We start from the raw sequence: 24,349 nt of genomic DNA, 5'->3' as shown, positions 1-24,349 counted from the left end.
CACTAACACTAATTACAGCACACTGCAGACACCACACCACTAACACTAATTACAGCACACTGCAGACACCACACCACTAACACTAATTACAGCACACTGCAGACACCACACACCACTAACACTAATTACAGCACACTGCAGACACCACACACCACTAACACTAATTACAACACACTGCAGACACCACACCACTAACACTAATTACAGCACACTGCAGACACCACACCACTAACACTACTTACAGCACACTGCAGACACCACACCACTAACACTAATTACAGCACACTGCAGACACCACACCACTAACACTAATTACAGCACACTGCAGACACCACACCACTAACACTAATTACAGCACACTGCAGACACCACACCACTAACACTAATTACAGCACACTGCAGACACCACACCACTAACACTACTTACAGCACACTGCAGACACCACACCACTAACACTAATTACAGCACACTGCAGACACCACACCACTAACACGAATTACAGCACACTGCAGACACCACACCACTAACACGAATTACAGCACACTGCAGACACCACACCACTAACACTAATTACAGCACACTGCAGACACCATACCACTAACACTAATTACAGCACACTGCAGACACCATACACCACTAACACTAATTACAGCACACTGCAGACACCATAAACCACTAACACTAATTACAGCACACTGCAGACACCACACACCACTAACACTAATTACAGCACACTGCAGACACCACACACCACTAACACTAATTACAGCACACTGCAGACACCACACACCACTAACACTAATTACAGCACACTGTAGACACCATACACCACTAACACTAATTACAGCACACTGCAGACACCACACACCACTAACACTAATTACAGCACACTGCAGATACTATACACCACTAACACTAATTACAGCACACTGCAGACACCATACCACTAACACGAATTACAGCACACTGCAGACACCACACACCACTAACACTAATTACAGCACACTGCAGACACCACACCACTAACACTAATTACAGCACACTGCAGACACCACACACCACTAACACTAATTACAGCACACTGCAGACACCATACCACTAACACTAATTACAGCACACTGCAGACACCACACCACTAACACTAATTACAGCACACTGCAGACACCACACACCACTAACACTAATTACAGCACACTGCAGACACCACACACCACTAACACTAATTACAGCACACTGCAGACACCACACCACTAACACTAATTACAGCACACTGCAGACACCACACACCACTAACACTAATTACAGCACACTGCAGACACCATACACCACTAACACTAATTACAGCACACTGCAGACACCATACCACTAACACTAATTACAGCACACTGCAGACACCATACCACTAACACTAATTACAGCACACTGCAGGCACCACACCACTAACACTAATTACAGCACACTGCAGGCACCACACCACTAACACTAATTACAGCACACTGCAGACACCACACCACTAACACTAATTACAGCACACTGCAGACACCATACACCACTAACACTAATTACAGCACACTGCAGACACCATACCACTAACACTAATTACAGCACACTGCAGACACCACATCACTAATTACAGCACACTGCAGACACCACACACCACTAACACTAATTACAGCACACTGCAGGCACCACATCACTAACACTAATTACAACACACTGCAGACACCACACACCACTAACACGAATTACAGCACACTGCAGACACCATAAACCACTAACACTAATTACAGCACACTGCAGACACCACACACCACTAACACTAATTACAGCACACTGCAGACACCACACACCACTAACACTAATTACAGCACACTGCAGACACCACACCACTAACACTAATTACAGCACACTGCAGACACCACACCACTAACACGAATTACAGCACACTGCAGACACCACACCACTAACACGAATTACAGCACACTGCAGACACCACACCACTAACACTAATTACAGCACACTGCAGACACCACACACCACTAACACTAATTACAGCACACTGACTGACTGGCTCCACGCATGTCCTCAATGCACCACTACCACCAACATACAGCCCACTGACTGGATGGATCCTCACACGTCCACAAGCAAAGAGACACATCAGAAATTCAGGCAGCATTCTCAAGCCATGCTGCTATTATATATGAAACCAATGCTTGGCAGCACATTGCAGACTCAATGCATACATTTTACATCCCATTCACAGGCTGCACACCAGACTAAGAGCTACTGTAAATCCACAATGTGCAGAGGCTCTGAACACAGGTTTGAATGTAGTCTAACATGACAGGCTATTAGATCCCCCTCTTAGGCTAATTTCAGAGACTCTGATAGTGATTTCTGTCATAAGCCTTCTGGAAAGCGAAATTCATTACACAGCTGAGCAACTCTGAGAAAACATTGTATGGTGATTGTGTCTAACATGGAAAAAATGTCAAATTAGAGAATTATACACATGAGGTTCGTAACAGTGAGAGGGAGAGGTTCTCTTCTCTCTGTCCTGAGGAGAATGGTGATGATAGTGAGTACTGAGTAGGAGTGACACTTGGTTCATTGCATACTACAGTGGCTTGCGAAAGTATTCACCCCCTTGGCATTTTTCCTATTTTGTTGCCTTACAACCTGAATTAAAATAGATTTTTGGGGGGTTTGTATCATTTGATTTACACAACATGCCTACCACTTTGAAGATGCAAAATATTTATTGTGACACAAACAAGAAATAAGACAGAAAAACAGAAAACTTGAGCATGCATAACTATACACCCCCCCAAAGTCAATACTTTGTAGAGCCACCTTTTGCAGCAATTACAGCTGCAAGTCTCTTGGGGTATGTCTCTATAAGCTTGGCACATCTAGCCACTGGGATTTTTGCCCATTCTTCAAGGCAAAACTGCTCCAGCTCCTTCAAGTTGGATGGGTTCCGCTGGTGTACAGCAATCTTTAAGTCAAATCACAGATTCTCAATTGGATTGAGGTCTGAGCTTTGACTAGGCCATTCCAAGACATTTAAATGTTTCCGGTTAAACCATTTGAGTGTTGCTTTAGCAGTATGCTTAGGGTCATTGTCCTGCTGGAAGGTGAACCTCCGTCCCAGTCTCAAATATCTGGAAGACTGAAAACAGGTTTCCCTCAAGAATTTCCCTGTATTTAGTGCCATCCATCATTCCTTCAATTCTGACAATTTTCCCAGTCCCTGCCGTGGAAAAACATCCCCACAGCATGATGCTGCCACCACCATGCTTCACTGTGGGGATGATGTTCTCCGGTGATGAGAGGTGTTGGGTTTGCACAAGAAATAGCATTTTCCTTGATGGACAAAAAGCTACATTTTAGTCTCATCTGACCAGAGTACCTTCTTCCATATGTTTCGGGAGTCTCCCACATGCCTTTTGGCGAACACCATACGTGTTTGCTTCTTTTTTTCTTTAAGCAATGGCTTTTTTCTGGCCACTCTTCCGTAAAGCCCAGCTCTCTGGAGTGTATGGCTTAAAGTGGTCTTATGGACAGATACTCCAATCTCCGCTGTGGAGCTTTGCAGCTCCTTCAGGGTTATCTTTGGTCTCTTTGTTGCCTCTCTGATTAATGCCCTCCTTGCCTGGTCTGTGATTTTTGGTGGGCGGGCCTCTCTTGGCAGGTTTGTTGTGGTGCCATATTCTTTCCATTTTTTAATAATGGATTTAATGGTGCTCTGTGGGATGTTCAAAGTTTCTGTCTGACATTTTGTTATAACCCAGCCCTGATCTGTACTTCTCCACAACTTTGTCCCAGACTTGTTTGGAGAGCTCCTTGCTCTTCATGGTGCCGCTTGCTTGGTGGTTCCGCTTGCTTAGTGGTGTTGCAGACTCTGGGGCCTTTCAGAACAGGTGTATATATACTGAGATCATGTGACAGATCATGTGACAGATTATGTGACACTTAGAATGCACTAATTATGTGACTTCTGAAGGTAATTGGTTGCACCAGATCTTATTTAGGGGCTTCATAGCAAAGGGGGTGAATACATATGCACGCACCACTTTCCCGTTTTTAATTTTTTAGAAAAGTAATTTTTTAAATTTCACTTCGCCAATTTGGACTAGTTTGTGTATGTCCATTACATGAAATCCAAATAAAAATCTATTTAAATTACAGGTTGTAATGCAACAAAATAGGAAAAACGCCAAGGGGATGAATACTTTTGCAAGGCACTGTATAAGGACCTACCACATAGCTGTTTCTGAAGACAGTATAGTGTTTTTGATACAACCCTCCGGCATTACAAACAAAGAAAAACAACTACTTATGAGGAATTAAAACTCATTGCAAAGATGCCTGAGCACAAACATATCTGTCATTTCTGTGCTGCTTGAAGCATTTCAGCCCATTTTGATTCCTGACACTGTAGGCGACTGTACTGACGACACAGTGGAAAGATTGTCCCTATTACAGAACTAAAAGCAATATATATATATATATGTCAAACAGTTCCTAGTTTAGTGTAGTCTGACAATTTCCAGGTCAGTGGTTGAGCTGAGAGTATCCTTTCTCAAAGGCATTGGAGTTGTGATCTGTTTTAACAGGCTTTTATCCCAGCTAGCACAAATCCAGGCCTTCTCACAGTAGAGGGTCACACAGACAACACCATCGCATGCTGTTACTCTGGGTGCCAAAACCAGCAGTGGTGGAAAAAGTACCCAATTGTCATACTTGAGTAAAAGTAAGGTTTACTTAATAGAAATTGACTGAAGTAAAAGTGAAAGTCACCTAGTAAAATCCTACTTGAGTAAAAGTAAAAAAGTGTTTGCTTTTAAATATACTTAAGTAGCAAAAGTAAATGTAATTTCTAAAATATACTCAAGTATGAAAAGTAAAAGTATAAATCATTTCAAATTCCTTATATTAAGCAAACCAGACGGCACGATTTTCTTGTTTTTTAAATTTATGGATAGCCAGGGGCACACTCCAACACTCAGACATAATTTACAAACAAAGCATTTGTGTTTAGTGAGTCCACCAGATCAGATGCAGTAGGGATAACCAGGGATTTTCTCTTTAAGTGAGTAAATTAGACCATTTTCCTGTTTTGCTAAGCATTCAAAATGTAACGAGTACTTTTGGGTGTCAGGGAAAATGTATGTATTATTTTCTTTAGGAATGTAGTGGAGTAAAGGTAAAAGTTAACAAACATATAAATAGTCAAGTAAACTACAGATACCTACAAAAACTACTTAAGTAGTACTTCAAAGTATTTTTTACTTAAGTACTTTACACCACTGAAAACTAGTTGCCCTAGAAAACTAGTTGCCCTGGGCAAATATCCCCTCTGAGAAGGTTAGGTCAGATCAGGAAGTTAGAGTTAGACTATCACTCACCACCAGAGAGAGAGGCCTCTTCCATGACACCACTCCTATCAGTCCAGACAGCAGCACCTGAAAGAGAACAACACTATAGGTCAGTGGAAGGGAAGAAAACGCAGTACAACAGTTAGGATAACCAACATGGTCATGAACAGTCCCCGCATGTGAGAGAAAGGGGAAAGACAGACATGGGTACTAGGTTTTTCCGTATGGTTCACTGTGGTGTGATCTTGGATTGTGATCATATCTCCTTGGTGTGAGTTGACACATCACAGTATCACAGTAAAAAAAAAAAACGTCATATCTGGTGTTCTATTAGCCTCCAGCATTCTGTTTCTCTACATTCTCTCTCCTTCACCCTCCTTCACGCACCATTAACCAACAACACTCCCCCACCCACCTAGCTTCTCTCTCTCTCTCTCTCTCCCCCTCTCCATCACCTCTCTTTTACACACTAGCCTCTCTCTGAATCCCTGAATTCAGCTGGAAAGACATCAGACCTACAGGCAGCCTTTCACTAACAAGGGCGACTTGTTTACGTCTTTGGCTGATACTCAAAAATAAAAAAAATACTGAAAACACACTGAAGCAGACGGTGAGTGACGATGCGCACTGGAGAGCGCCCACTCCAATGCTGTCCCCTCATTTGACACAAACACCGATTGGAAATGCTAATGTTTGTTTATGTTGCTAACTTTTTCAGGCATATTCCTGTTGTTAAAACCCTTCTAACATGCATTGCGGTTGTTACATAAAAATCACACACGAGTAAAACATTTGACATTGTTTATTATTAGTTTAAAGTTACTTTGTATCGCTGACCTGAACTGCTTTGGGGAGCGTCACATCTGCATATTCAATCATTTGAGTTTTCTATGTTGAGGGGTATTTTCCTAATATCGTTATTCTTTGAATGTTTATGTCCTAATATCTGTGACATGTATTATGTAATGGCCATTGTCCATATTCCTTAGTTCCAGCTCACCTTCTGCACCTGCACATAAATACCACCATTTTGCACCTGATTCCATCAGACTACTGGGGCTGTGCGCCCGTTGACAAAACTGCCTGGGATCTAGCCTACTATCTTACAGAGCCCCAATGGATGTAAAGTAAGACTATTTGGGAGATGTTAAATTTGCACAGTGTTATTCACATTTGACCCATTTTAGATGAGGGCTGAAGATCAGTGAGACTAGCAGATCATTACTGCTTTAGATCAGGAGGATTATTTATCTTGTCCAATCAAAATGTGCTGAGTGACTCCCTGACTGCAGATTAGCAATGACAAAAAGGGAGAACACCCGAAATGAACATAGAGTTGTATATACAGTGTGCAGGAGCCAATACCTATTGTCTGCCAAAATGTACACATCTTATCACTGTAACATGCCTACTGTCTACATAATTAAGCATGTTAATGCCTACACAGTAAGAGTTGTTGTTTTGAACAGTGACCAAGATGATTTTACATACTCAGTCATTTTAATTGTGAAATGATAATTTGATGGCATCATTAAACATATTCTGGAAGTGACATGAATATGTTTCGGAAGCTTGGAGAGAGATGATCATTTCAAAGGCAGATTTCTACCGAGATGTGAACGCTTCAATATCTATTTGCTCTCATGAATTATAGATCACGCATTCTGTTGCAACAGAGGAAGAGAAAGAGAGAGAGAGCGAGAGAGAGAGCATGAGAGGGACGGAGAGAGAGCATGAGAGAGAGAGAGAGAGAGAGAGAGAGAGAGAGAGAGAGAGAGAGAGAGAGAGAGAGAGAGAGAGAGAGAGAGAGCATGAGAGGGAGGGAGAGAGAGAGAGATGAGATAAAGGCTGTATCCCTGCAAATACAGTCTGGTAGTAAATCTGTTCAGCAGTAAAAGCAGCCCAGGTCTGTGCCAGACAGCAGACACAGAGATCAGCTCCTCTCCTCTGCTCCTGTCGTTAGCACAGACACCTCTGGTGCAGAGCAACACCGTAACCGTCTCACACACCTGATCTCCAAACAGTCCCTGTCAACCTCTGATACCACATAAAGAACCCAGGAGCACATGAATGGATGGCTATTACCGCGGCAACACAGTTAAGTTTCACTTTTCTTTCCATAGAGTTTAGTTGTCATGGCACCCAGGGGACTCCTCCCTCTTATCTCCCCATTTCATTCTTACATCTCAGATGGTGGAGGAGAGGAAGGACAGGCTGGCTGCATTAAGCCCTGCACCAGCCCTCTTCCAGGGGACGAAGGGAACATTCATTAGCTAACACTCTTAACTGGTGAGATATCAGTGGTAGAGCAGAGAATCCACTCAGCCTTGTCTCTACTCTGAAAGCTAGTCATAAGGGGAACATTCAGGAAGTTGGGTGTCTGAGAGTGAAACAACTCTGGTCCCCTGGAGAAGGAGACAGGGGGAAGGAGTCAGGCAGGCTTTAGGGGCTAGTGGAGCTGCTAAACCCTGGGCTGAGGCTGGCTGGAGCAGAGGCTGTAGCTATGGTTGTCTCTGTCTGAGAGGTGATATGGAGAGGGCTGCCGGTGATAGCTTTGTGCCAATCACGCAGGGATTCCTCTCTCCGCTGCACTGGGAAAAGGATTAAGACACAACACTTTACCACTTTAGTCACTGAGGCCTGGCCACCTATTCAGCTCAACTTACCAGTTTGGAAAAGCTCATTTTCTTTCACTTCTGCCCTGCTGCAGTTTATACACACTGTGGGCTTTGCGTTCAAAATGGGACACACAAATTAGCTAATCAATCAATCTCATTCTCAACTGACTGTTATTAATTAAAAAAACAACGTATTCTCTAAAAGGAGCAAATTATCCATGAAATACCCAAATCTGCTCTCATTAGCTATACAAAATCAGGGCCATCGATTCCTGCATCCTACCATTAAAGGTTTCTGTATTGAGATGGCTTCCAATCAGACTCCAATCAGATTCCTGTTGTTTAGTGTTGTCTATCATCAGGGAAGAATAGCCTCTCTCTTTTCTCTCTCCCACATCTGGCTTCACTACACGGTCCCTACAGTGTATAGCTTACCATCCATTGATATACAACAACCCCCTTACCCACACAAAACAAAGCACAGCATTTACACATAGCCACCAACAGACACACTGGCCACACTCATGACCATCAACTGAGCCAACAACTCTGGGGTGTATAACACATACATATGCACACCAAAAAAAAATGGCTACTGAAATGGAATGAAAGAGGGGTTCAAGATTTCCAAGCAACTCATCACAGGTTGTGCCACACAGAGACATGAAAGAATGTACTACACTCTGACAGCCACGCACGCACACACGCGCGCACACACACACACACACACACACACACACACACACACACACACACACACACACACACACACACACACACACACACACACACACACACACACACACACACACACACACATACACACACACACAGCATAACAACCCTGACATCCTGAACAGTACACATTGTGATCAATCATAAGCCTTCCACAACACAAGTATCTGATATCGCAACAATGTATTTTTTGCAGTCCACCAACTGAACAGAAGAGTAAAACTATGCTTTTTGGAAGACAAAACCCAATAAGCCCTTCTAGATCCATTGACCCCAAAGCCCCCTCTCCTGTCTGTCTGCCCCCCAGGCCACATTCCAGTCCGGAGCGTTTATGCACGCTGCAGCCTGTACACACTCTTACACACCTACACACCCATACACACTCCTACACAGCATTCTCACATAGGTGTTCCTTTTGTCCAGGTGGGAAAGGGCAGTGTGGAGTGCGATTGAGATTGCGTCATCTGTGGATCTGTTGGGGCGGTATGCAATTTGGAGTGGGTCTAGGGTATCTGGGAGGATGCTGTTGATGTGAGCCACGATCAGCCTTTCAAAGCACTTCATGGCTACCGACGTGAGTGCTACTGGTCGGTAATAATTTAGGCAGGTTACCTTTGCTTCCTTGGGCACAGGAACTATGGTGATCTACTTGAAACATGTAGGTATTACAGACTCGGTCAGGGAGAGGTTGAAAATGTCAGTGAAGACACTTGCCAGTTGGTCCGCGCATGCTTTGAGTACATATCCTGGTAATCTATCTGGCCTCGAGGCTTTGTGAATGTTGACCTGTTTAAAGGTCTTGCTCACATCGTCTACCGAGAGTGTTATCACACAGTCATCCAGAACAACTGGTGCTCTCGTGCATGCTTCAGTGTTGCTTGCCTCGAAGCGAGCATAAAAGGCATTTAGCTCGTCTGGTAGGCTTGCGTCACTGGGCTCGCGTCTGGTTTCCCCTTTGTAGTCCGTAATAGTTTTCTAGCCCTGCCACATCCAACGAGCGTCAGCCGGTGTAGTAGGATTCAATTTTAATCCTGTATTGATGTTTTGCTTGTTTGATGGTTCATCTGAGGGCATAACAAGATTTCCTATAAGCATCCGGATTAGTGTCCCGCTCCTTGAATGCGGCAGCTCTAGCCTTTAGCTTGATGCGGATGTTGCCTGTAATCCATGGCTTCTGTCACGTTCCTGACCTGTTTTCTGTTGTTTTGTATGTGTTTAGTTGGTCAGGACGTGAGCTGGGTGGGAATTCTATGTTGTGTGTCTAGTTTGTCTGTTTCTATGTCAGCCTAGTGTGGGTTCTCAATCAGAGACAGATGGTAGTCGTTGTCTCTGATTGAGACTCATATATAGGAGGCTTGTTTTGTGTTGGGGTTTTGTGGGTGTTTGTTTCCTGTCTCTGTGTTTGTGTTCTGCACCAGATAGGACTGTCTCGACTTTCACATTTGTTGTTTTTGTATTGTTGTAAGTGTTCACCATTTATGTTCAAATTAAACATGTTGAACACTAACCGCGCTGCATTTTGGTCCTCTACTTCACCCCAGGAAGAAAGTCGTTACAGAAACACCCACCAAACCCGGACCAAGCAGCGTGGCAACGGGCAGCAGCAACAGCAGCAGCAGTACAAGGAGGAATGGACATGGGAGGAGATTCTGGACGGAGAAGGACCCTGGGCAGAGCCAGAGGAGTGTCGTCGTCCCAAAGCGGAGCTGGAGGCATCAAAAGCAGAGAGGCGGCATTATGAGGCGCTTGCAAGGCAGAGTGGCTGGAAACCCGAGAGGCTCACCCAAAAATTTCTTGGGGGGGGGCTAAAGGGGAGTGTGGCGAAGCCAGGTTGGATACCTGAGCCAACTCCCCGGGCTTACCGTGGAGTGAGAGGGCGTCGTACTGGTCAGACACCGTGTTATGCGGTAAAGCGCACGGTGTCCCCAGTACGCGTGCTTAGCCCAGTGCGGGCTATTCCACCTTGCCGCACTGGGAGGGCTAGGTTGGGCATCGAGCTGGATGTCATGAAGCCGGCCCAACGTATCTGGCCTCCAGTACGTCTCCTCGGGCCGGCGTACATGGCACCAGCCTTACAGGTGGTGTCCCCGGTTCGCCTGCGTAGCCCAGTGCGGGCTATTCCACCTCGCCGCACTGGCAGGGCTACGGGGACCATTCAACCTGGTAAGGTTGGAGAGGCTCGGTGCTCAAGAGCGCGTGTCCTCCTTCACGGTCCGGTATATCCGGCGCCACCTTCCCGCCCCAGCCCAGTACCACCAGTGCCTACACCACGCACCAGGCTTCCAGTGCATCGCCAGAGCCCTGTTCCTCCTCCCCGCACTCGCCCTGAGGTGCGTGCCCTCAGCCCGGTACCTCCAGTTCCGGCACCACGCATCAGGCCTATAGTGCGTCTCAGCCGGCCAGAGTCTGCCGTCTGCCCAGCGGTGCCTGAACTGCCCGTCTGCCCAGCGGCGCCTGAACTGCCCGTCTGCCCAACGCCGTCTGAACTGTCCGTCTGCCCAGCGCCGTCTGAGCCGTCCGTCTGCCCAGCGCCGTCTGAGCCATCCGTCTGCCCAGCGCCGTCTGAGCCATCCGTCTGCCCAGCGCCGTCTGAGCCATCCGTCTGCCCAGCGCCATCTGAGCCATCCGTCTGCCCAGCGCCGTCTGAGCCATCTGTCTGCCCAGCGCCATCTGAGTCATCCGTCTGCCACGAGCCATTAGAGCCGCCCGTCTGTCCCGAGCCATTAGAGCCGCCCGTCAGTCAGGAGCCGCTAGAGCCGTCCGTCAGTCAGGAGCTGCCAGAGCCGCCAGCCAGTCAGGAGCTGCCAGAGCCGCCAGCCAGTCAGGAGCTGCCAGAGACGCCAGCCAGTCAGGAGCTGCCAGAGACGCCAGCCAGTCAGGAGCTGCCAGAGACGCCAGCCAGTCAGGAGCTGCCAGAGACGCCAGCCAGTCAGGAGCTGCCAGAGACGCCAGCCAGTCAGGAGCTGCCAGAGACGCCAGCCAGTCAGGAGCTGCCAGAGCTGCCCTACAGTCATGAGCTGCCCTACAGTCAGGAGCTGCCCTACAGTCATGAGCTGCCCTCCAGTCATGAGCTGCCCTCCAGTCATGAGCTGCCCTCCAGTCATGAGCTGCCCTCCAGTCATGAGCTGCCCTCCAGTCATGAGCTGCCCTCCAGTCATGAGCTGCCCTTCAGTCATGAGCTGCCCTCCAGTCATGAGCTGCCCTCCAGTCATGAGCTGCCCTCCAGTCATGAGCTGCCCTCCAGTCATGAGCTGCCACTCAGTCATGAGCTGCCACTCAGTCATGAGCTGCCACTCAGTCATGAGCTGCCACTCAGTCCGGAGCTGCCACTCAGTCCGGAGCTGCCACTCAGTCCGGAGCTGCCACTAGTCCGGAGTTGTCCCTCTGTCCTGAGCTACCTCTCTGTCCTGGGCTACCTCTCTGTCCTGAGCTACCTCTTTGTCCTGAACTACCTCTCTGTCCTGAGTTGTCTCCTCTATTGTAGAGGGGAGTTGGTGAAGGTTCCTGGACCATGGTCGGGGGCGAGGGTCGCCACTCAAGGGACGCTAAGGAGGTGGACAAAGACAATGGTGGAGTGGTGCCCTCGTCCACCGCCGGAGCCGCCACCGCGGACAGATGCCCACCCAGACCCTCCCCTTGAGTTTTAGGGGTGCGCCCGGAGTTCGCACCTTGAGGGGGGGGGTTCTGTCACGTTCCTGACCTGTTTTCTGTTGTTTTGTATGTGTTTAGTTGGTCAGGACGTGAGCTGGGTGGGAATTCTATGTTGTGTGTCTAGTTTGTCTGTTTCTATGTCAGCCTAGTGTGGGTTCTCAATCAGAGACAGATGGTAGTCGTTGTCTCTGATTGAGACTCATATATAGGAGGCTTGTTTTGTGTTGGGGTTTTGTGGGTGTTTGTTTCCTGTCTCTGTGTTTGTGTTCTGCACCAGATAGGACTGTCTCGACTTTCACATTTGTTGTTTTTGTATTGTTGTAAGTGTTCACCATTTATGTTCAAATTAAACATGTTGAACACTAACCGCGCTGCATTTTGGTCCTCTACTTCACCCCAGGAAGAAAGTCGTTACAGCTTCTGGTTGGGATATGTACGTACGGTCACTGTGGGGATGACGTCTTCGATGCACTTATTGATGAAGCCAATGACTGAGGTGGTTTACTCCTCAATGCCATTGGATGAATCCCGGAACATATTCCAGACTGTGCTAGCAAAACAGTCCTGTAGCGTAGCATCCGCGTCATCTGACCACTTCCGTATTGAGCGAGTCACTGGTAATTCCTGCTTTAGTTTTTTCTTGTAAGCAGGAATCAGGAGGATAGAATTATGGTCAGACTTGCCAAATGGAGGGTGGGGGAGAGCTTTGTATGCATCTCTGTGTGTTGAGTAAAGGTGGTCTAGAGTTTTTTTCCCTCTGGTTGCACATGTGACATGCTGGTAAAGATTTGGTAAAACTGATTAAAGTTTGCCTGCATTAAAGTCCCTGGCCACTAGGAGGTCCGCTTCTGGATGAGCATTTTCTTGTTTGCTTATGGCCTTACAGAGTTGGTTGAGTGCGGTCTTAGTGGCAGCATCGGTCTGTGGTGGTAAATAGACGACTACGAATAATATAGATGAGAATTATTTAAATATTTTCTCAGGGAATTATGTAGGCCATAAAAAATAAACATGGTTTCCATCTCAAATATTCACACACACAAGAGTCAGGATCTGAGAGGAGATCATTCAGTGAGGCTGTAAAATGGAGCATGACATCACCATGAGATTGAGGAGGTTAACGTTAATAAGCACATTGAAGGTGAATTCTACCATCACAGTGAACCTTTAGTCTGATGATAGCATGAGCAGTTCTGTTCTGACCTTCAGAAGTCCTTCTCTGCTGATGTTTTATGAATTAGGGTGAGAGGTGTGTGTTCTCGCTCGAACCCCTCTCGCTGTCCTCCATCCTTCTCTAGTGCCTCTTGAGAATACGGCAAGAACATTAGTGCTGCTATCTACGTAAACTACAGCCCTGAACAGCTCTCTTAACCTTTTGTCCAGGGAGGCCACTACTCTTTATTGAGATGTCTATGTGACGGGGAATGGGACTGTCCAAGACAAACGCAAAGCTATTGGAAATGGAGCTCTAATACAGGGGTTCCCAAACCTTTTTACTCAGGCCCCCCTTACAGCATTGGGGAACATCCAGTGCCCCCACTGCACGCGCGCACGCCACGTCTATTTCTATGGGCACAAGCACTGTTCATGACATAAACTGTTCACACCCCTCTTGTTGGTGGAGAGAACATTTAGCAGGTTTAAAACTTATTTCCTGCAATTCTACACATTTTGTCATGGTGTGCAGAGAACTTTCCAGTTTTAAAGCTCATTTTCTCACAATTCTATACATTTTGCCATGTCTAATGTCTATTCATGTGATATTTGAGTGACTCAAACATTACAACAAAATATATGGGCTAAAAATCCTAGCTAAAAAACAGTAGCTGACATGGGCTAGTTGATCTGGACATTTCTGACAAGTTATAAATAGCTCTCTAAGGTATGCTGATATGACAAGAGGAAAACTGATGATGCACTACCCAATTTTGAAATTGCACCTTGTAGGGTGTTCACACAGAAAATTATTAATTAATTCAAGGTTTATAGAAAATTCAGTCAGGAAAACACAATCTCTCTACAATATATGCTTAAAAAATAATCAACGATTTACTCTCAGAATTTAGCATGTTTAGAGTGAATGGAATGTCATCACAGGCATGATCAAAAAGTCGTCATTGCTCAATAGAACTCTGTGGCGCTGCTTCGCAGCAGAACTACTTTCGAACATCAACTAACAAGCTAACGAGTGGCTGCAGGTTCGTGAGTGAAAACATTTTCGTAAATAAAATTAGCAGAATACAAAACTAAATAGGGACTAAATATACATTAATTTACAAAGCTAACAGACTCAATTTCAACATCCACTTTATGCGAAGACAACCTGTTCCTGTTTTCTGAGTCTTTCCCTTTAAATCACCATAGAAACAGCCCTGTCAATGTAGATTGATCACGGTTATAGGCAATGAAAGCCAAGGATCTGGAGGTGAAAATGACGAAGGTATCAAGTTCATTTTGATTGGTCCAACCAGAGGAAACGCCTCAAAATTGTACCACCTCACAACACCAAATATGGAAGAGATGCAACCAAGAGCGGTGCAATCTAAACTAGCAACGGTCACAGCAAACTAACATTCTTATTTCACCAACACTGTCAAGTACAAGTATATTAAGGTTATAATATTGTAGATAACAATCTAATTATTAATTCTATGTAATTTATAATGACATTGGGCCAAAGAAAACAACGTTTTAACATTAATTTCGTAGCACCCTCTTGAACTGCTATCACGGATCCCCCCGGTACTGCTACTCATTCGTTTCTCCAGTTCCGGAGGTCAACGTCACCAGCCTTCTAGGCTGCACTGAACTGTCATTACACACACCTGGTTCCAATTCCTCACTGATTGTAATTGTATAAATGTGCCCTTTGTTTCCCCATTGGGCTGTCGATTATTGTTCCCATGTCCGTTGGTCGTGTGAGTGCCAATGCGTTGTCTCAGCCTGTGCTGCGTGCTTTGTGTATTACGGGTCTCGTCCTGTGTCGTTCTACGAGGTTTACCCTCGCTCTTTTGTTTGGGTACATCCCAGTGTTTTGTATATGTGCTTGTTTTGGATGTATTAAAAACCCAGATGATGTACTCCTGTACATGTCTCCAAATCCTTTATAGCAGCGTGACAACTGCTCTGTTTTTCTCTACATTCTACAGCAGTGAGTGAACACCCTACACCTTGTGCACTTTACTATTAAAACTTTCAAGAATAAGTTGAAAGCCGGGACTGAGTTCCTTTTTTATATAGGCCAGCATCCCAGAGTCGCCTCTTCACTGTTGACGTTGAGACTGGTGTTTTGTGGGTACTATTTAATGAAGCTGCCAGTTGAGGACTTGTGAGGCATCTGTTTCTCAAACTAGACACTCTAATGTACTTGTCCTCTTGCTCAGTTGTGCACTGGGGCCTCCCACTCCTCTTTCTATTCTGGTTAGCGCCAGTTTGCGCTGTTCTGTGAAGGGAGTAGTTCACAGCGTTGTACGAGATCTTCAGTTTCTTGGCAATTTCTCGCATTGAATAGCCTTCATTTCTCAGAACAAGAATAGACTGACGAGTTTCAGAAGTAAGGTCTTTGTTTCTGGCCATTTTGAGCCTGTAATCAAACCCACAAGTGCTGATGCTCCAGATACTCAACTAGTCTAAAGAAGGCCAGTTTTATTGCTTATTTAATCAGAACAACAGTTTTCAGCTGTGCTAACATAATTGGAAAAGGGTTTTCTAATGATCAATTAGCCTTTTAAAATTATAAACTTGGATTAGCTAACACAACGTGCCATTGGAACACAGGAGTGATGGTTGCTGATAATGGGCCTCTGTACGCCTATGTAGATATTCCATAAAAAAATCTGCTGTTTCCAGCTACAAGTCATTTACAACATTAACAATGTCTACACTGTATTTCTGGTCAATTTGATGTTATTTTAATGGACAAAAAATGTGCTTTTCTTTCAAAAACAAGGAAATGTCAAAGTCACCCCAAACTTTTGAGCGGTAGTGTGTGTATATATACACCCCTACACACTCCTCTACACCTACACCCCTACCCTCCACATCTCCTTTACATTGCAGGACACAACTCTGGACCCTCTTATAGAGCTGCCCTACAGCAGTGCAAGCTCTATTCTCATCCCCTCAGCCCAGAGCCCACGACTATTCATGATGTGTTCTCCCAGGCTTTCTCATTAGTACTGTTATGATAACTGACCCTGAGCTGACTGTGGGAGGTGGAATAAGGGGGGGGGGGGCAGTGATTACAGCACCCTATACCCCCAGGCATCAGTGGAGAACAGGGATAATCACAAGGAGCATGCCCCCTGCAGTCACTGGCCTGTCCCAGAGGTCACTGCTCTCTCTCACACAGAGATGGGCATGGTGGTGATGAGGCTGTAATGATGGAACTGTGGATGGGGACGGCAGGGGTAGGGGTAGGGGTGGAGAGGGCTGTTGAAATGCTGTGGGGGTTATGGTTTACAGCATAACAACATAAGAGTGGACACTGTCAACCCCCCCTCCCTCCACGCTCCCTGTGCCTCACATAATGCCCTGCCCCCATTCAGCATTGGGGCCACTCACTGTGAACGGGGCTCAGCCAATCCCACTAAAACAAGGCAGACGACAACGATAAACCATATCATCTGCAATCACCTGCATGATAATGACACACTGGCTACCAGTGGAAGATGGTTGTTTTCTACAATAAAGTCTCCACAGTGCTGGTAAACATCACACAGAGCAGCATGCATCATGGATTCTATGTTTCTAAAGGGTTTTATTTAATCTCATTCATTCATGCAAGACCCCCTGCCACCCATCAAAGCACACATTACTCTGAGTGAAGGTCTTAAAATCTGGGCATTTCACATACCTCAGGTCACCAAGACGCATGGGAAGAAGGGAGCCACCGACAGATAGCCAGGTTTCCTAGGCAACCACCCGCCGGCCACTTGCCAAGATCCATAATGATTTTCCATCAACCTCAAAGCTGTGGGGGGTGCACGAAATCTCACTCACATCCAATGTGATGCAAGCTTCCAAACTCATCACAGAGAGAGAGAGAGAGAGAGAGAGAGAGAGAGAGAGAGAGAGAGAGAGAGAGAGAGAGAGAGAGAGAGAGAGAGAGAGAGAGAGAGACACGCACACAAACACACACTCACAAACACACACATCACAGCCCTGTTACAGATTCCATACACAGCTAAGCAATAGTCTCTTATATTGCTTCCACACCTATTAGAGTGTGATATGGGTGATTCTGGAACTGCTTTGTGACATGACATGTCGCAGGGGGAAAGTGAGGTGCATGTGAATGATCTCCTCCCAGTGTGAAGCTTACTGAGAGTTTCACGCCACCTGTGGTTGAGCTGTCCATCTGGAGTGAGTGGAGGTTGGTGTTATGATGCTCCCTGACCTCTGACCCCTGTGTTATGATGTTCTGTTCCATCAAGACAGATTGCACTCCGTGTTATTGTCTTTGTCATCTGTGAAATCATGTTTTTCTGCTGTTTATGTCATCAGGTAAAGTGCTGCTATCTCTGATTGTTGACACTACTTACTGCCTTCTGGGTCACATGGTAAGTCCAAGGTCACTGGTCCAGCCCTGGGCAGCATGGTGGACAGCAGGTGGTCTAGAGTGGTGGACGATGACAGGAATGTTGGATCCTGTCCAATAGAAACCTGCTGCTTGAATAGGAGGAGGCCATGCCAGTATGGTGAAGAGGTAGCAGTAAGACTACCCTGGGTTATCAGATGATGTTCTCCACTACCTCTACCTCCTACCTCCCCTGTCATATTCAGTAGTCATGATGTTTAGCTACTGAGTTCTAGTGGCTGGGGCTTCCTGGCTATGTTTCTCCTCTGCAAGGCAAAACCCTGGTTATACAAGGTAGATCTGGGCTCTCCAACCCTGTTCCTGGAAGCTACCCTCCTGTAGGTGTTCAATCCAACCCCAGTTGTAACTGACCTGATTCATCTTATCAACCAGTGAATTATTAGAATCAGGTGCGCTAGAGTGGGGTTGAAGCGAAAACCTACAGGACGGTATCTCTCCAGGAACAGAGCCCTGCAGTAGATTCTGTATTTTCATAATCTACCATCATACAAGCTCAGCATATATTCAACACAAACTGATATTCTTTCCATCTAACATTCAGTTTCCCGGCTACACACAAGCATTGAAGAGCTTGTGCAGCTCTTACTGCCTCTTCTACTGTAACAGTTAATCCACTCTCCCCTCATATATCTTTGGCTAGGAAAAAGCTTACTAAAAACAATCCATTCCTTGCCAAACTGCCATTCAGCGTTTGTGTGTGTATGTGTGTAAATCCTGTACAGAGTAGCTGCTGAGCCTATGTATATCCAGGGCTGAATTGGATGTGTCAGGAGAAACTCGCCACCCCGCCTTAATTAAATGGAGCAGTCTCGTAATTAAATGGATGTCTAAGCGAGGCCTGCTTTAAAAGGGGTGACACTTGATGTCTACTGCCTCTGTGTGATCAGTGGAGAGCCCACAGCCAGGGAGGAGGCTGCAGTTGCTTTCATCTCATGAATGTGGAGAGCTTACACCCCTCGCTAGTCAATCAGAGTGAGCACTTTAATCCCAATTCAGAGATGAGCTCAGATGATACAATTTGGAGCAAACATCTTGTAAACCAAAATTCCGGGACACTTTTAACCGTTTCTCAGGGCATTGTGTTGGCCATAAAAAAGAGACATGGTTTCCATCTCAAATATTCACACACACAAGAGTCAGGATCTGAGAGGAGATCATTCAGTGAGTCTGTAAAATGGAGCATGACATCACCATGAGATGGAGGAGGTTAACGTTAATAAGCACATTGAAGGTGAATTCTGCCATCACAGTGAACCTTTAGTCTGATGATAGCATGAGCAGTTCTGTTCTGACCTTCAGAAGTCCTTCTCTGCTGATGTTTTATGAATGAGGGTGAGAGGTGTGTGTTCTCGCTCGAACCCCTCTCGCTGTCCTCCATCCTTCTCTAGTGCCTCTTGAGAATACGGCAAGAACATTAGTGCTGCTATCTAGGTAAACTACAGCCCTGAATAGCTCTCTTAACCTTTTGTCCAGGGAGGCCACTACTCTTTATTGACACTGCATGTCTATGTGATGGGGAATGGACAGTCCAAGACAAAAAAAAAGCTATAGAAAACGGTGCTCTAAAAGATAGCTTGGCAGAGCTTGTTTTACCCCTCTTCCAATCCTTCTACTACAAGCATTCACATTTTCTTTATTTTCCTCTCTCTTCCTGTCTCTCACTCTCTCTCGCTCTCTCTCTCCATTTCTCCCCTCCCCCAGCCCCTTCCCATATCCCTCCACTTTAGGCGCCTTGTCGTCATTGCCATGGAAACAGGGGGACAACAGTAGGTTGTCAGGCAATGCCTGGGGGCTGGGCATCTCACTCTCTACCCCCCTCATCCTTTATTCGTCTTATCCCTCTTCTTCCTCTCTCTCTCTGTTGTTTACTCACGTATCAAATCATTCTTTCCATCCACCAATTGCAGCACCCGATGTATCCCTGCTGAATCAACTCCAACAGAGAAGCGATTGGTGATCAAATAAAAAAAAGTTAGTCTGCTTTTGTCTAATTGCAAAAATACTTAATTGTGGAAACTACCAATCAGTATTAACCAGTGGTAGCCTAAATAGATTTCCTTGGTGCGTTTTATACATACAGGTAATGAAGAGAAACAAAAAGCTCCTGAATTCAGAAATAGTCCTTTAGAAATCCTGTATGTCTAAAATCTTCTCTTATCATGCACTGACGAGTGTGATGATGCTATTGTCATCGTCAACATCATCAGAATCAGCAGCAACAGCAGCATCATCATCATCATCATCACTAAACCAGGCTTAGTTGACCACAGTGTGAGAAAGGCTAACATTACAATCTAATTCTCAACCCCACAACATCATCACCATCATCTGTGTCCAGCAGCCCTCTACCTGCATGTCACTGACCTGCTGCATGACATTACTGCCGATGTTGCTGGCCTGGCCTACAGACGGCACAGACAGCACAGGCAACAGACAGACAGCACAGGGAGCACTGCTCTAGTCTGTCCTTCTTGATAATTGCAGGCCAGGAGAAAGGCAGACTGCATTAGATAGGGGATGTCCACTGGCACTCGCAATTACTTCCATGATCTCTCTGTCTCTTCTTTCCCAAGATCAAAACTACTCCGTGGCCAGCACTATTGGAGGAGCCTGTCATGTCAGCCACAGAACTAAATCTGGACCTGAGAGATGTCTCATTTGAACAGGGCCTTGCTTTGATGTGGGGGAGAATATGTGGGGTTCGTCAAAACATGCCACTACTGTTTTCCATTCAATTATCCAACAGCCTCTGTACTTTAGAACTCTGCATACAACAGAAGACTTTGTAGAACAGACTATAAGTCAATGTGCTATTAAATAAAACATATGGAGGAAGAACAAACAAACAGCTATGTAACTGGACCAATCAAATGATTCGCCATAATCAAGATCACAGAGAGAGTGTATGAATGTATAGTTAGTAAATAGTGAGGATGATCTATACTGAATAAAAATATAAACACAACATGTAAAGTGTTGGTCCCGTGTTGGTCCCAAACAGCTGAAATAAAAGATCCCACAAGTTTTCCATACGCACAAAAAACGTATTTCTCTCAAATTTCTTGCACAAATTTGTGTACATCCCTCTTACGGAGCATTTCTCCTTTGCCAAGATAATCCATCCACCTGACAGGTGTGGCATATCAAGAAGCTGGTTTAACAGCATAATCATTACACAGGTGCACTTTGTGCTGGGGACAGTAAAAGGCCACTCTAAAATGTGCAGCTTTGTCACACAACACAATGCCACAGATGTCTCGGGGGAGGCTGAGGAGTATTTCTGTCTGTAATAATGCCCTTTTGTGAGAAAAAACTCATTCTGATTGGCTGGGCCTGGTTGCCCTGTGGGTGGGCCTGGCTCCCAAGTGGGTAGGCCTATGCCCTCCCAGGACCACCCATGGCTGCGCACCTGCACAGTCATGTACAATCTATAGATTTGGGTCTAATGAATTTATTTCAATTTACTATTTTCCGTATATGAACTACAACTCAGTAAAATATTTGAAATTGTTGCATGTTGCTTTTATATTTTTGTTCAGTATATAATGACATTCCTATACTCTTTTAAAGTTGTGGCCAGTTCTCGAAGACAGTTCCACTGCTTTTTTTCATTGTTCTCCTGTAATCAGGGACTGATTTAGACCTGAGACACCAGGTGTGTGCAATTATGGTCAGGTAGAACAGAAAACCAGCAGGCTCCGGACCTCGTAGGGTCAGAGTTGAATACCCCTGCTGAATAGTCTAGTGATCAATGAAACTGCTCTAACAGCATATGATGTAACTCACTCCACACCAGGGGAGACATCTACTTTTTCTCGCTTATACTTAGATGTAAACGTTTGTGTCTGTGTGCGTGTGCTTGTTTGTGGTTGTGTGTGTATGCTTGTTTGTGGTTGTGTGTGCGCTGACCGGCCTAACCCACATGTTAAAGGCTCTGACGAGGAGTTTGAATAATTTTCAATCACTGTGTCTTTTCAAGACTAAGCGATGCACAGAACACCATAGCTCTGAAGGAGTGGCTAAAGTTCCCAGAGGAGTATACAGGACTCAGTAAGACACATTGCTCAGGAGCAGCCTGTAGAGCAGACGACAACCGGGCGGCAGGTAGCCTAGTGGTTAGAGTGGCGAGACAGCATCCTGGGTCCAATGGGAAAAATCTGGCGGGAAGTGTGCTGGTCAAATTTTGTCTGGACCTTCTTTGTAATTGACCAATAGAGTGATGTTAGTGTTAAAACAGCTGAATCAGGCGTTCATTCTGACCAGTCAGAGCCACACTGTAAAATGAATCCTACTGACTCCATGGGTCTATCTCCTTTAAATGAAGGCCATCTCACATAGTCTCTGAGCTGTAGAACATATTGTGATGTATGTTTATAGGCTTTAAGGAAACTGCATTGACGTCGTGTTGGAGTGGTGGAGGGCCACTCTGTCTTTCTCTCTCTCATCCCAGGGCCTGTACAGTACAACACGTCCTTCACCACCCAAAGTGGCTGTGGAAGACAGGCAGCATTTGATAACAATGATGGGTTAGCCAAGTTGGACCAAAACACCAGGAATCAATCCTTAAATAATACCTGTTCTATCTGGGCTTTCTTCCTCTCTCTCTGCTCTTCCTCTGATGAAACACCATCTCTATTGATCCTTTGTTTGCAACCAAGTACGATGCGACACAGCAGAAAGCCCGGTTGAAAAAAAGTGTTTTTCCTCAGCACACACACACGCACACATTTTGTAATTCATTAAACAAACATCTAAAAAGAACAGGACCCAGTAATTTACAGGGAAGTGGCTGACTGATGGCTTCAAGATGCAATTAGCAGTGAACAGCCAAGCCGAGCCCTCATCATCTTCCATGATTGAGTGACTGCATCCATCCCCTCTCACAAAGTCTGGATTGATCTATCTGAATCACTAACCTGCGGAATCAACGCAACAATGTGCTGTCCATGATTATTACATTCTAGTATGGGTTGCAGTAAAAGGGGACATCTTCACAAAACCTGAGCAGTTTCTGACGTTTATTTTTGACTCTGTACGGGCGGGACATTCTTTCTCATCACAGAGCGAACACATCTAACGCATCTAAATAATGACTACCATCGCAGCTGGCATCCAGAGGCGCGGAGATGAAAGTCAGTCAGTCACTGAGTTATTCTGTGAGTCGCAGAGCCCAATCAAGGCCTCATGGTAGAACTAACCACATAACACAAGAGACTCACAGAGCCGCTGTGTTTTTTTGTAGACACACACACACAAACACACACAGGCCCAGTGGTTAGGAGGGCTGATCCATCAGTGAGTAGGGTAATGTTCTCACTTACACATCACCCCCCACACTGGGCAGGAGCTGAGAGGATGGGACAGGCCCCGTGAAGAGGAGATTAGAGGGGAAGCGACAGGCGGCAGCACCCACAGGGCACAGCCAGGCCTGCTGTTGTTCTGTTCCTCTCCTTTCCTCTCCTCTCTTCTACCTCTCCCTCCCTCGCTCCTTCACCCACAGGACACAGCCAGGCCTGCTGTTGTTCTGTTCTGTTCCCCTCTTCTCCTCTACCTCTACCTCACTCCTTCATGTCCTCACACACAGTGTGGACCCTAGGCCACTACCTCTACCGCCCACCACGGTAGCTCGGCATGCACAGCAGAGCAGGTACACTGAACTGCCTGAAGCACAGGAGAGGGAGAAGCTGTGGAGGAGAAGCTGATTTAATTTGTTTACAGAATCCAACAATTGGACTGTTTGAGGTCTGGATGGAAGCAGTGCTGGATGTGCTTTGAGGAGAGGACACAGGTCTACGGTAGGTAGGTCGGTACCCATGCAGATCTATTACTGTAGGTGTTCTGTAAAACACTGAGCCTCTCCTAGGGAGTTGGTTTTAAGAGCCTCTCGTTGTTGCAGAGTTGAGCAGCAATTTGAACAGAGCCGTTTCCCTGGCGTTTTGACTGTAAAATTGCGGCTTTACCGAGAGCCAAGTAGTATAATGCTACTGCTGTGGGTAAAGGATCAAGTTTATGAGGTGGAACAGAGTTCTCCCAGCCCCATTTACAACCCCCATACCTTTATAGTCTACTGTGTTTATGAAAATGTCAACATGTTTGTGTGTGAGAGTACATGTGCTGATAGAAAGAAAATACTTTATTCAGGAAGCTACTAAATAGCGTAACTATCACATAATGCTATCAGTAAGTTCAACTAAAGTTAAGATTATACGCCACTTCAAAAGCTATTTCCATAAAGGGACAAATTGACTGGTTCCTTTTAAGGTCTTGCACCCAAAGTGCATACTGCACGTACCTCACCTTTAAATGGCCCTGCTTGCAACTATGTAGTTGTAGTTTCTATAATGGCATGGAGCACACATAG

General features: G+C 45.7%; 1 protein-coding gene across 1 annotated transcript in view; it reads right to left on the bottom strand.

Annotated features, from left to right (window-relative positions):
• The window catches only part of fam189a1 (family with sequence similarity 189 member A1), a 136,536-nt gene that overhangs the window by 68,570 nt on the left and 43,617 nt on the right, over nt 1-24,349 (bottom strand). Inside the window, exon 2 of the mRNA XM_038999273.1 lies at nt 5,416-5,472. Within this exon, the coding sequence (XP_038855201.1) occupies nt 5,416-5,472 (57 nt within the window). The remainder of the gene's footprint in view (nt 1-5,415; nt 5,473-24,349) is intronic.

The sequence above is a fragment of the Salvelinus namaycush genome, chromosome 1 (genome assembly GCF_016432855.1).
Source record: "Salvelinus namaycush isolate Seneca chromosome 1, SaNama_1.0, whole genome shotgun sequence".
Taxonomy (NCBI): Eukaryota; Metazoa; Chordata; class Actinopteri; order Salmoniformes; family Salmonidae; genus Salvelinus; species Salvelinus namaycush.
This window is presented reverse-complemented; position numbering and strand designations above follow the sequence as displayed.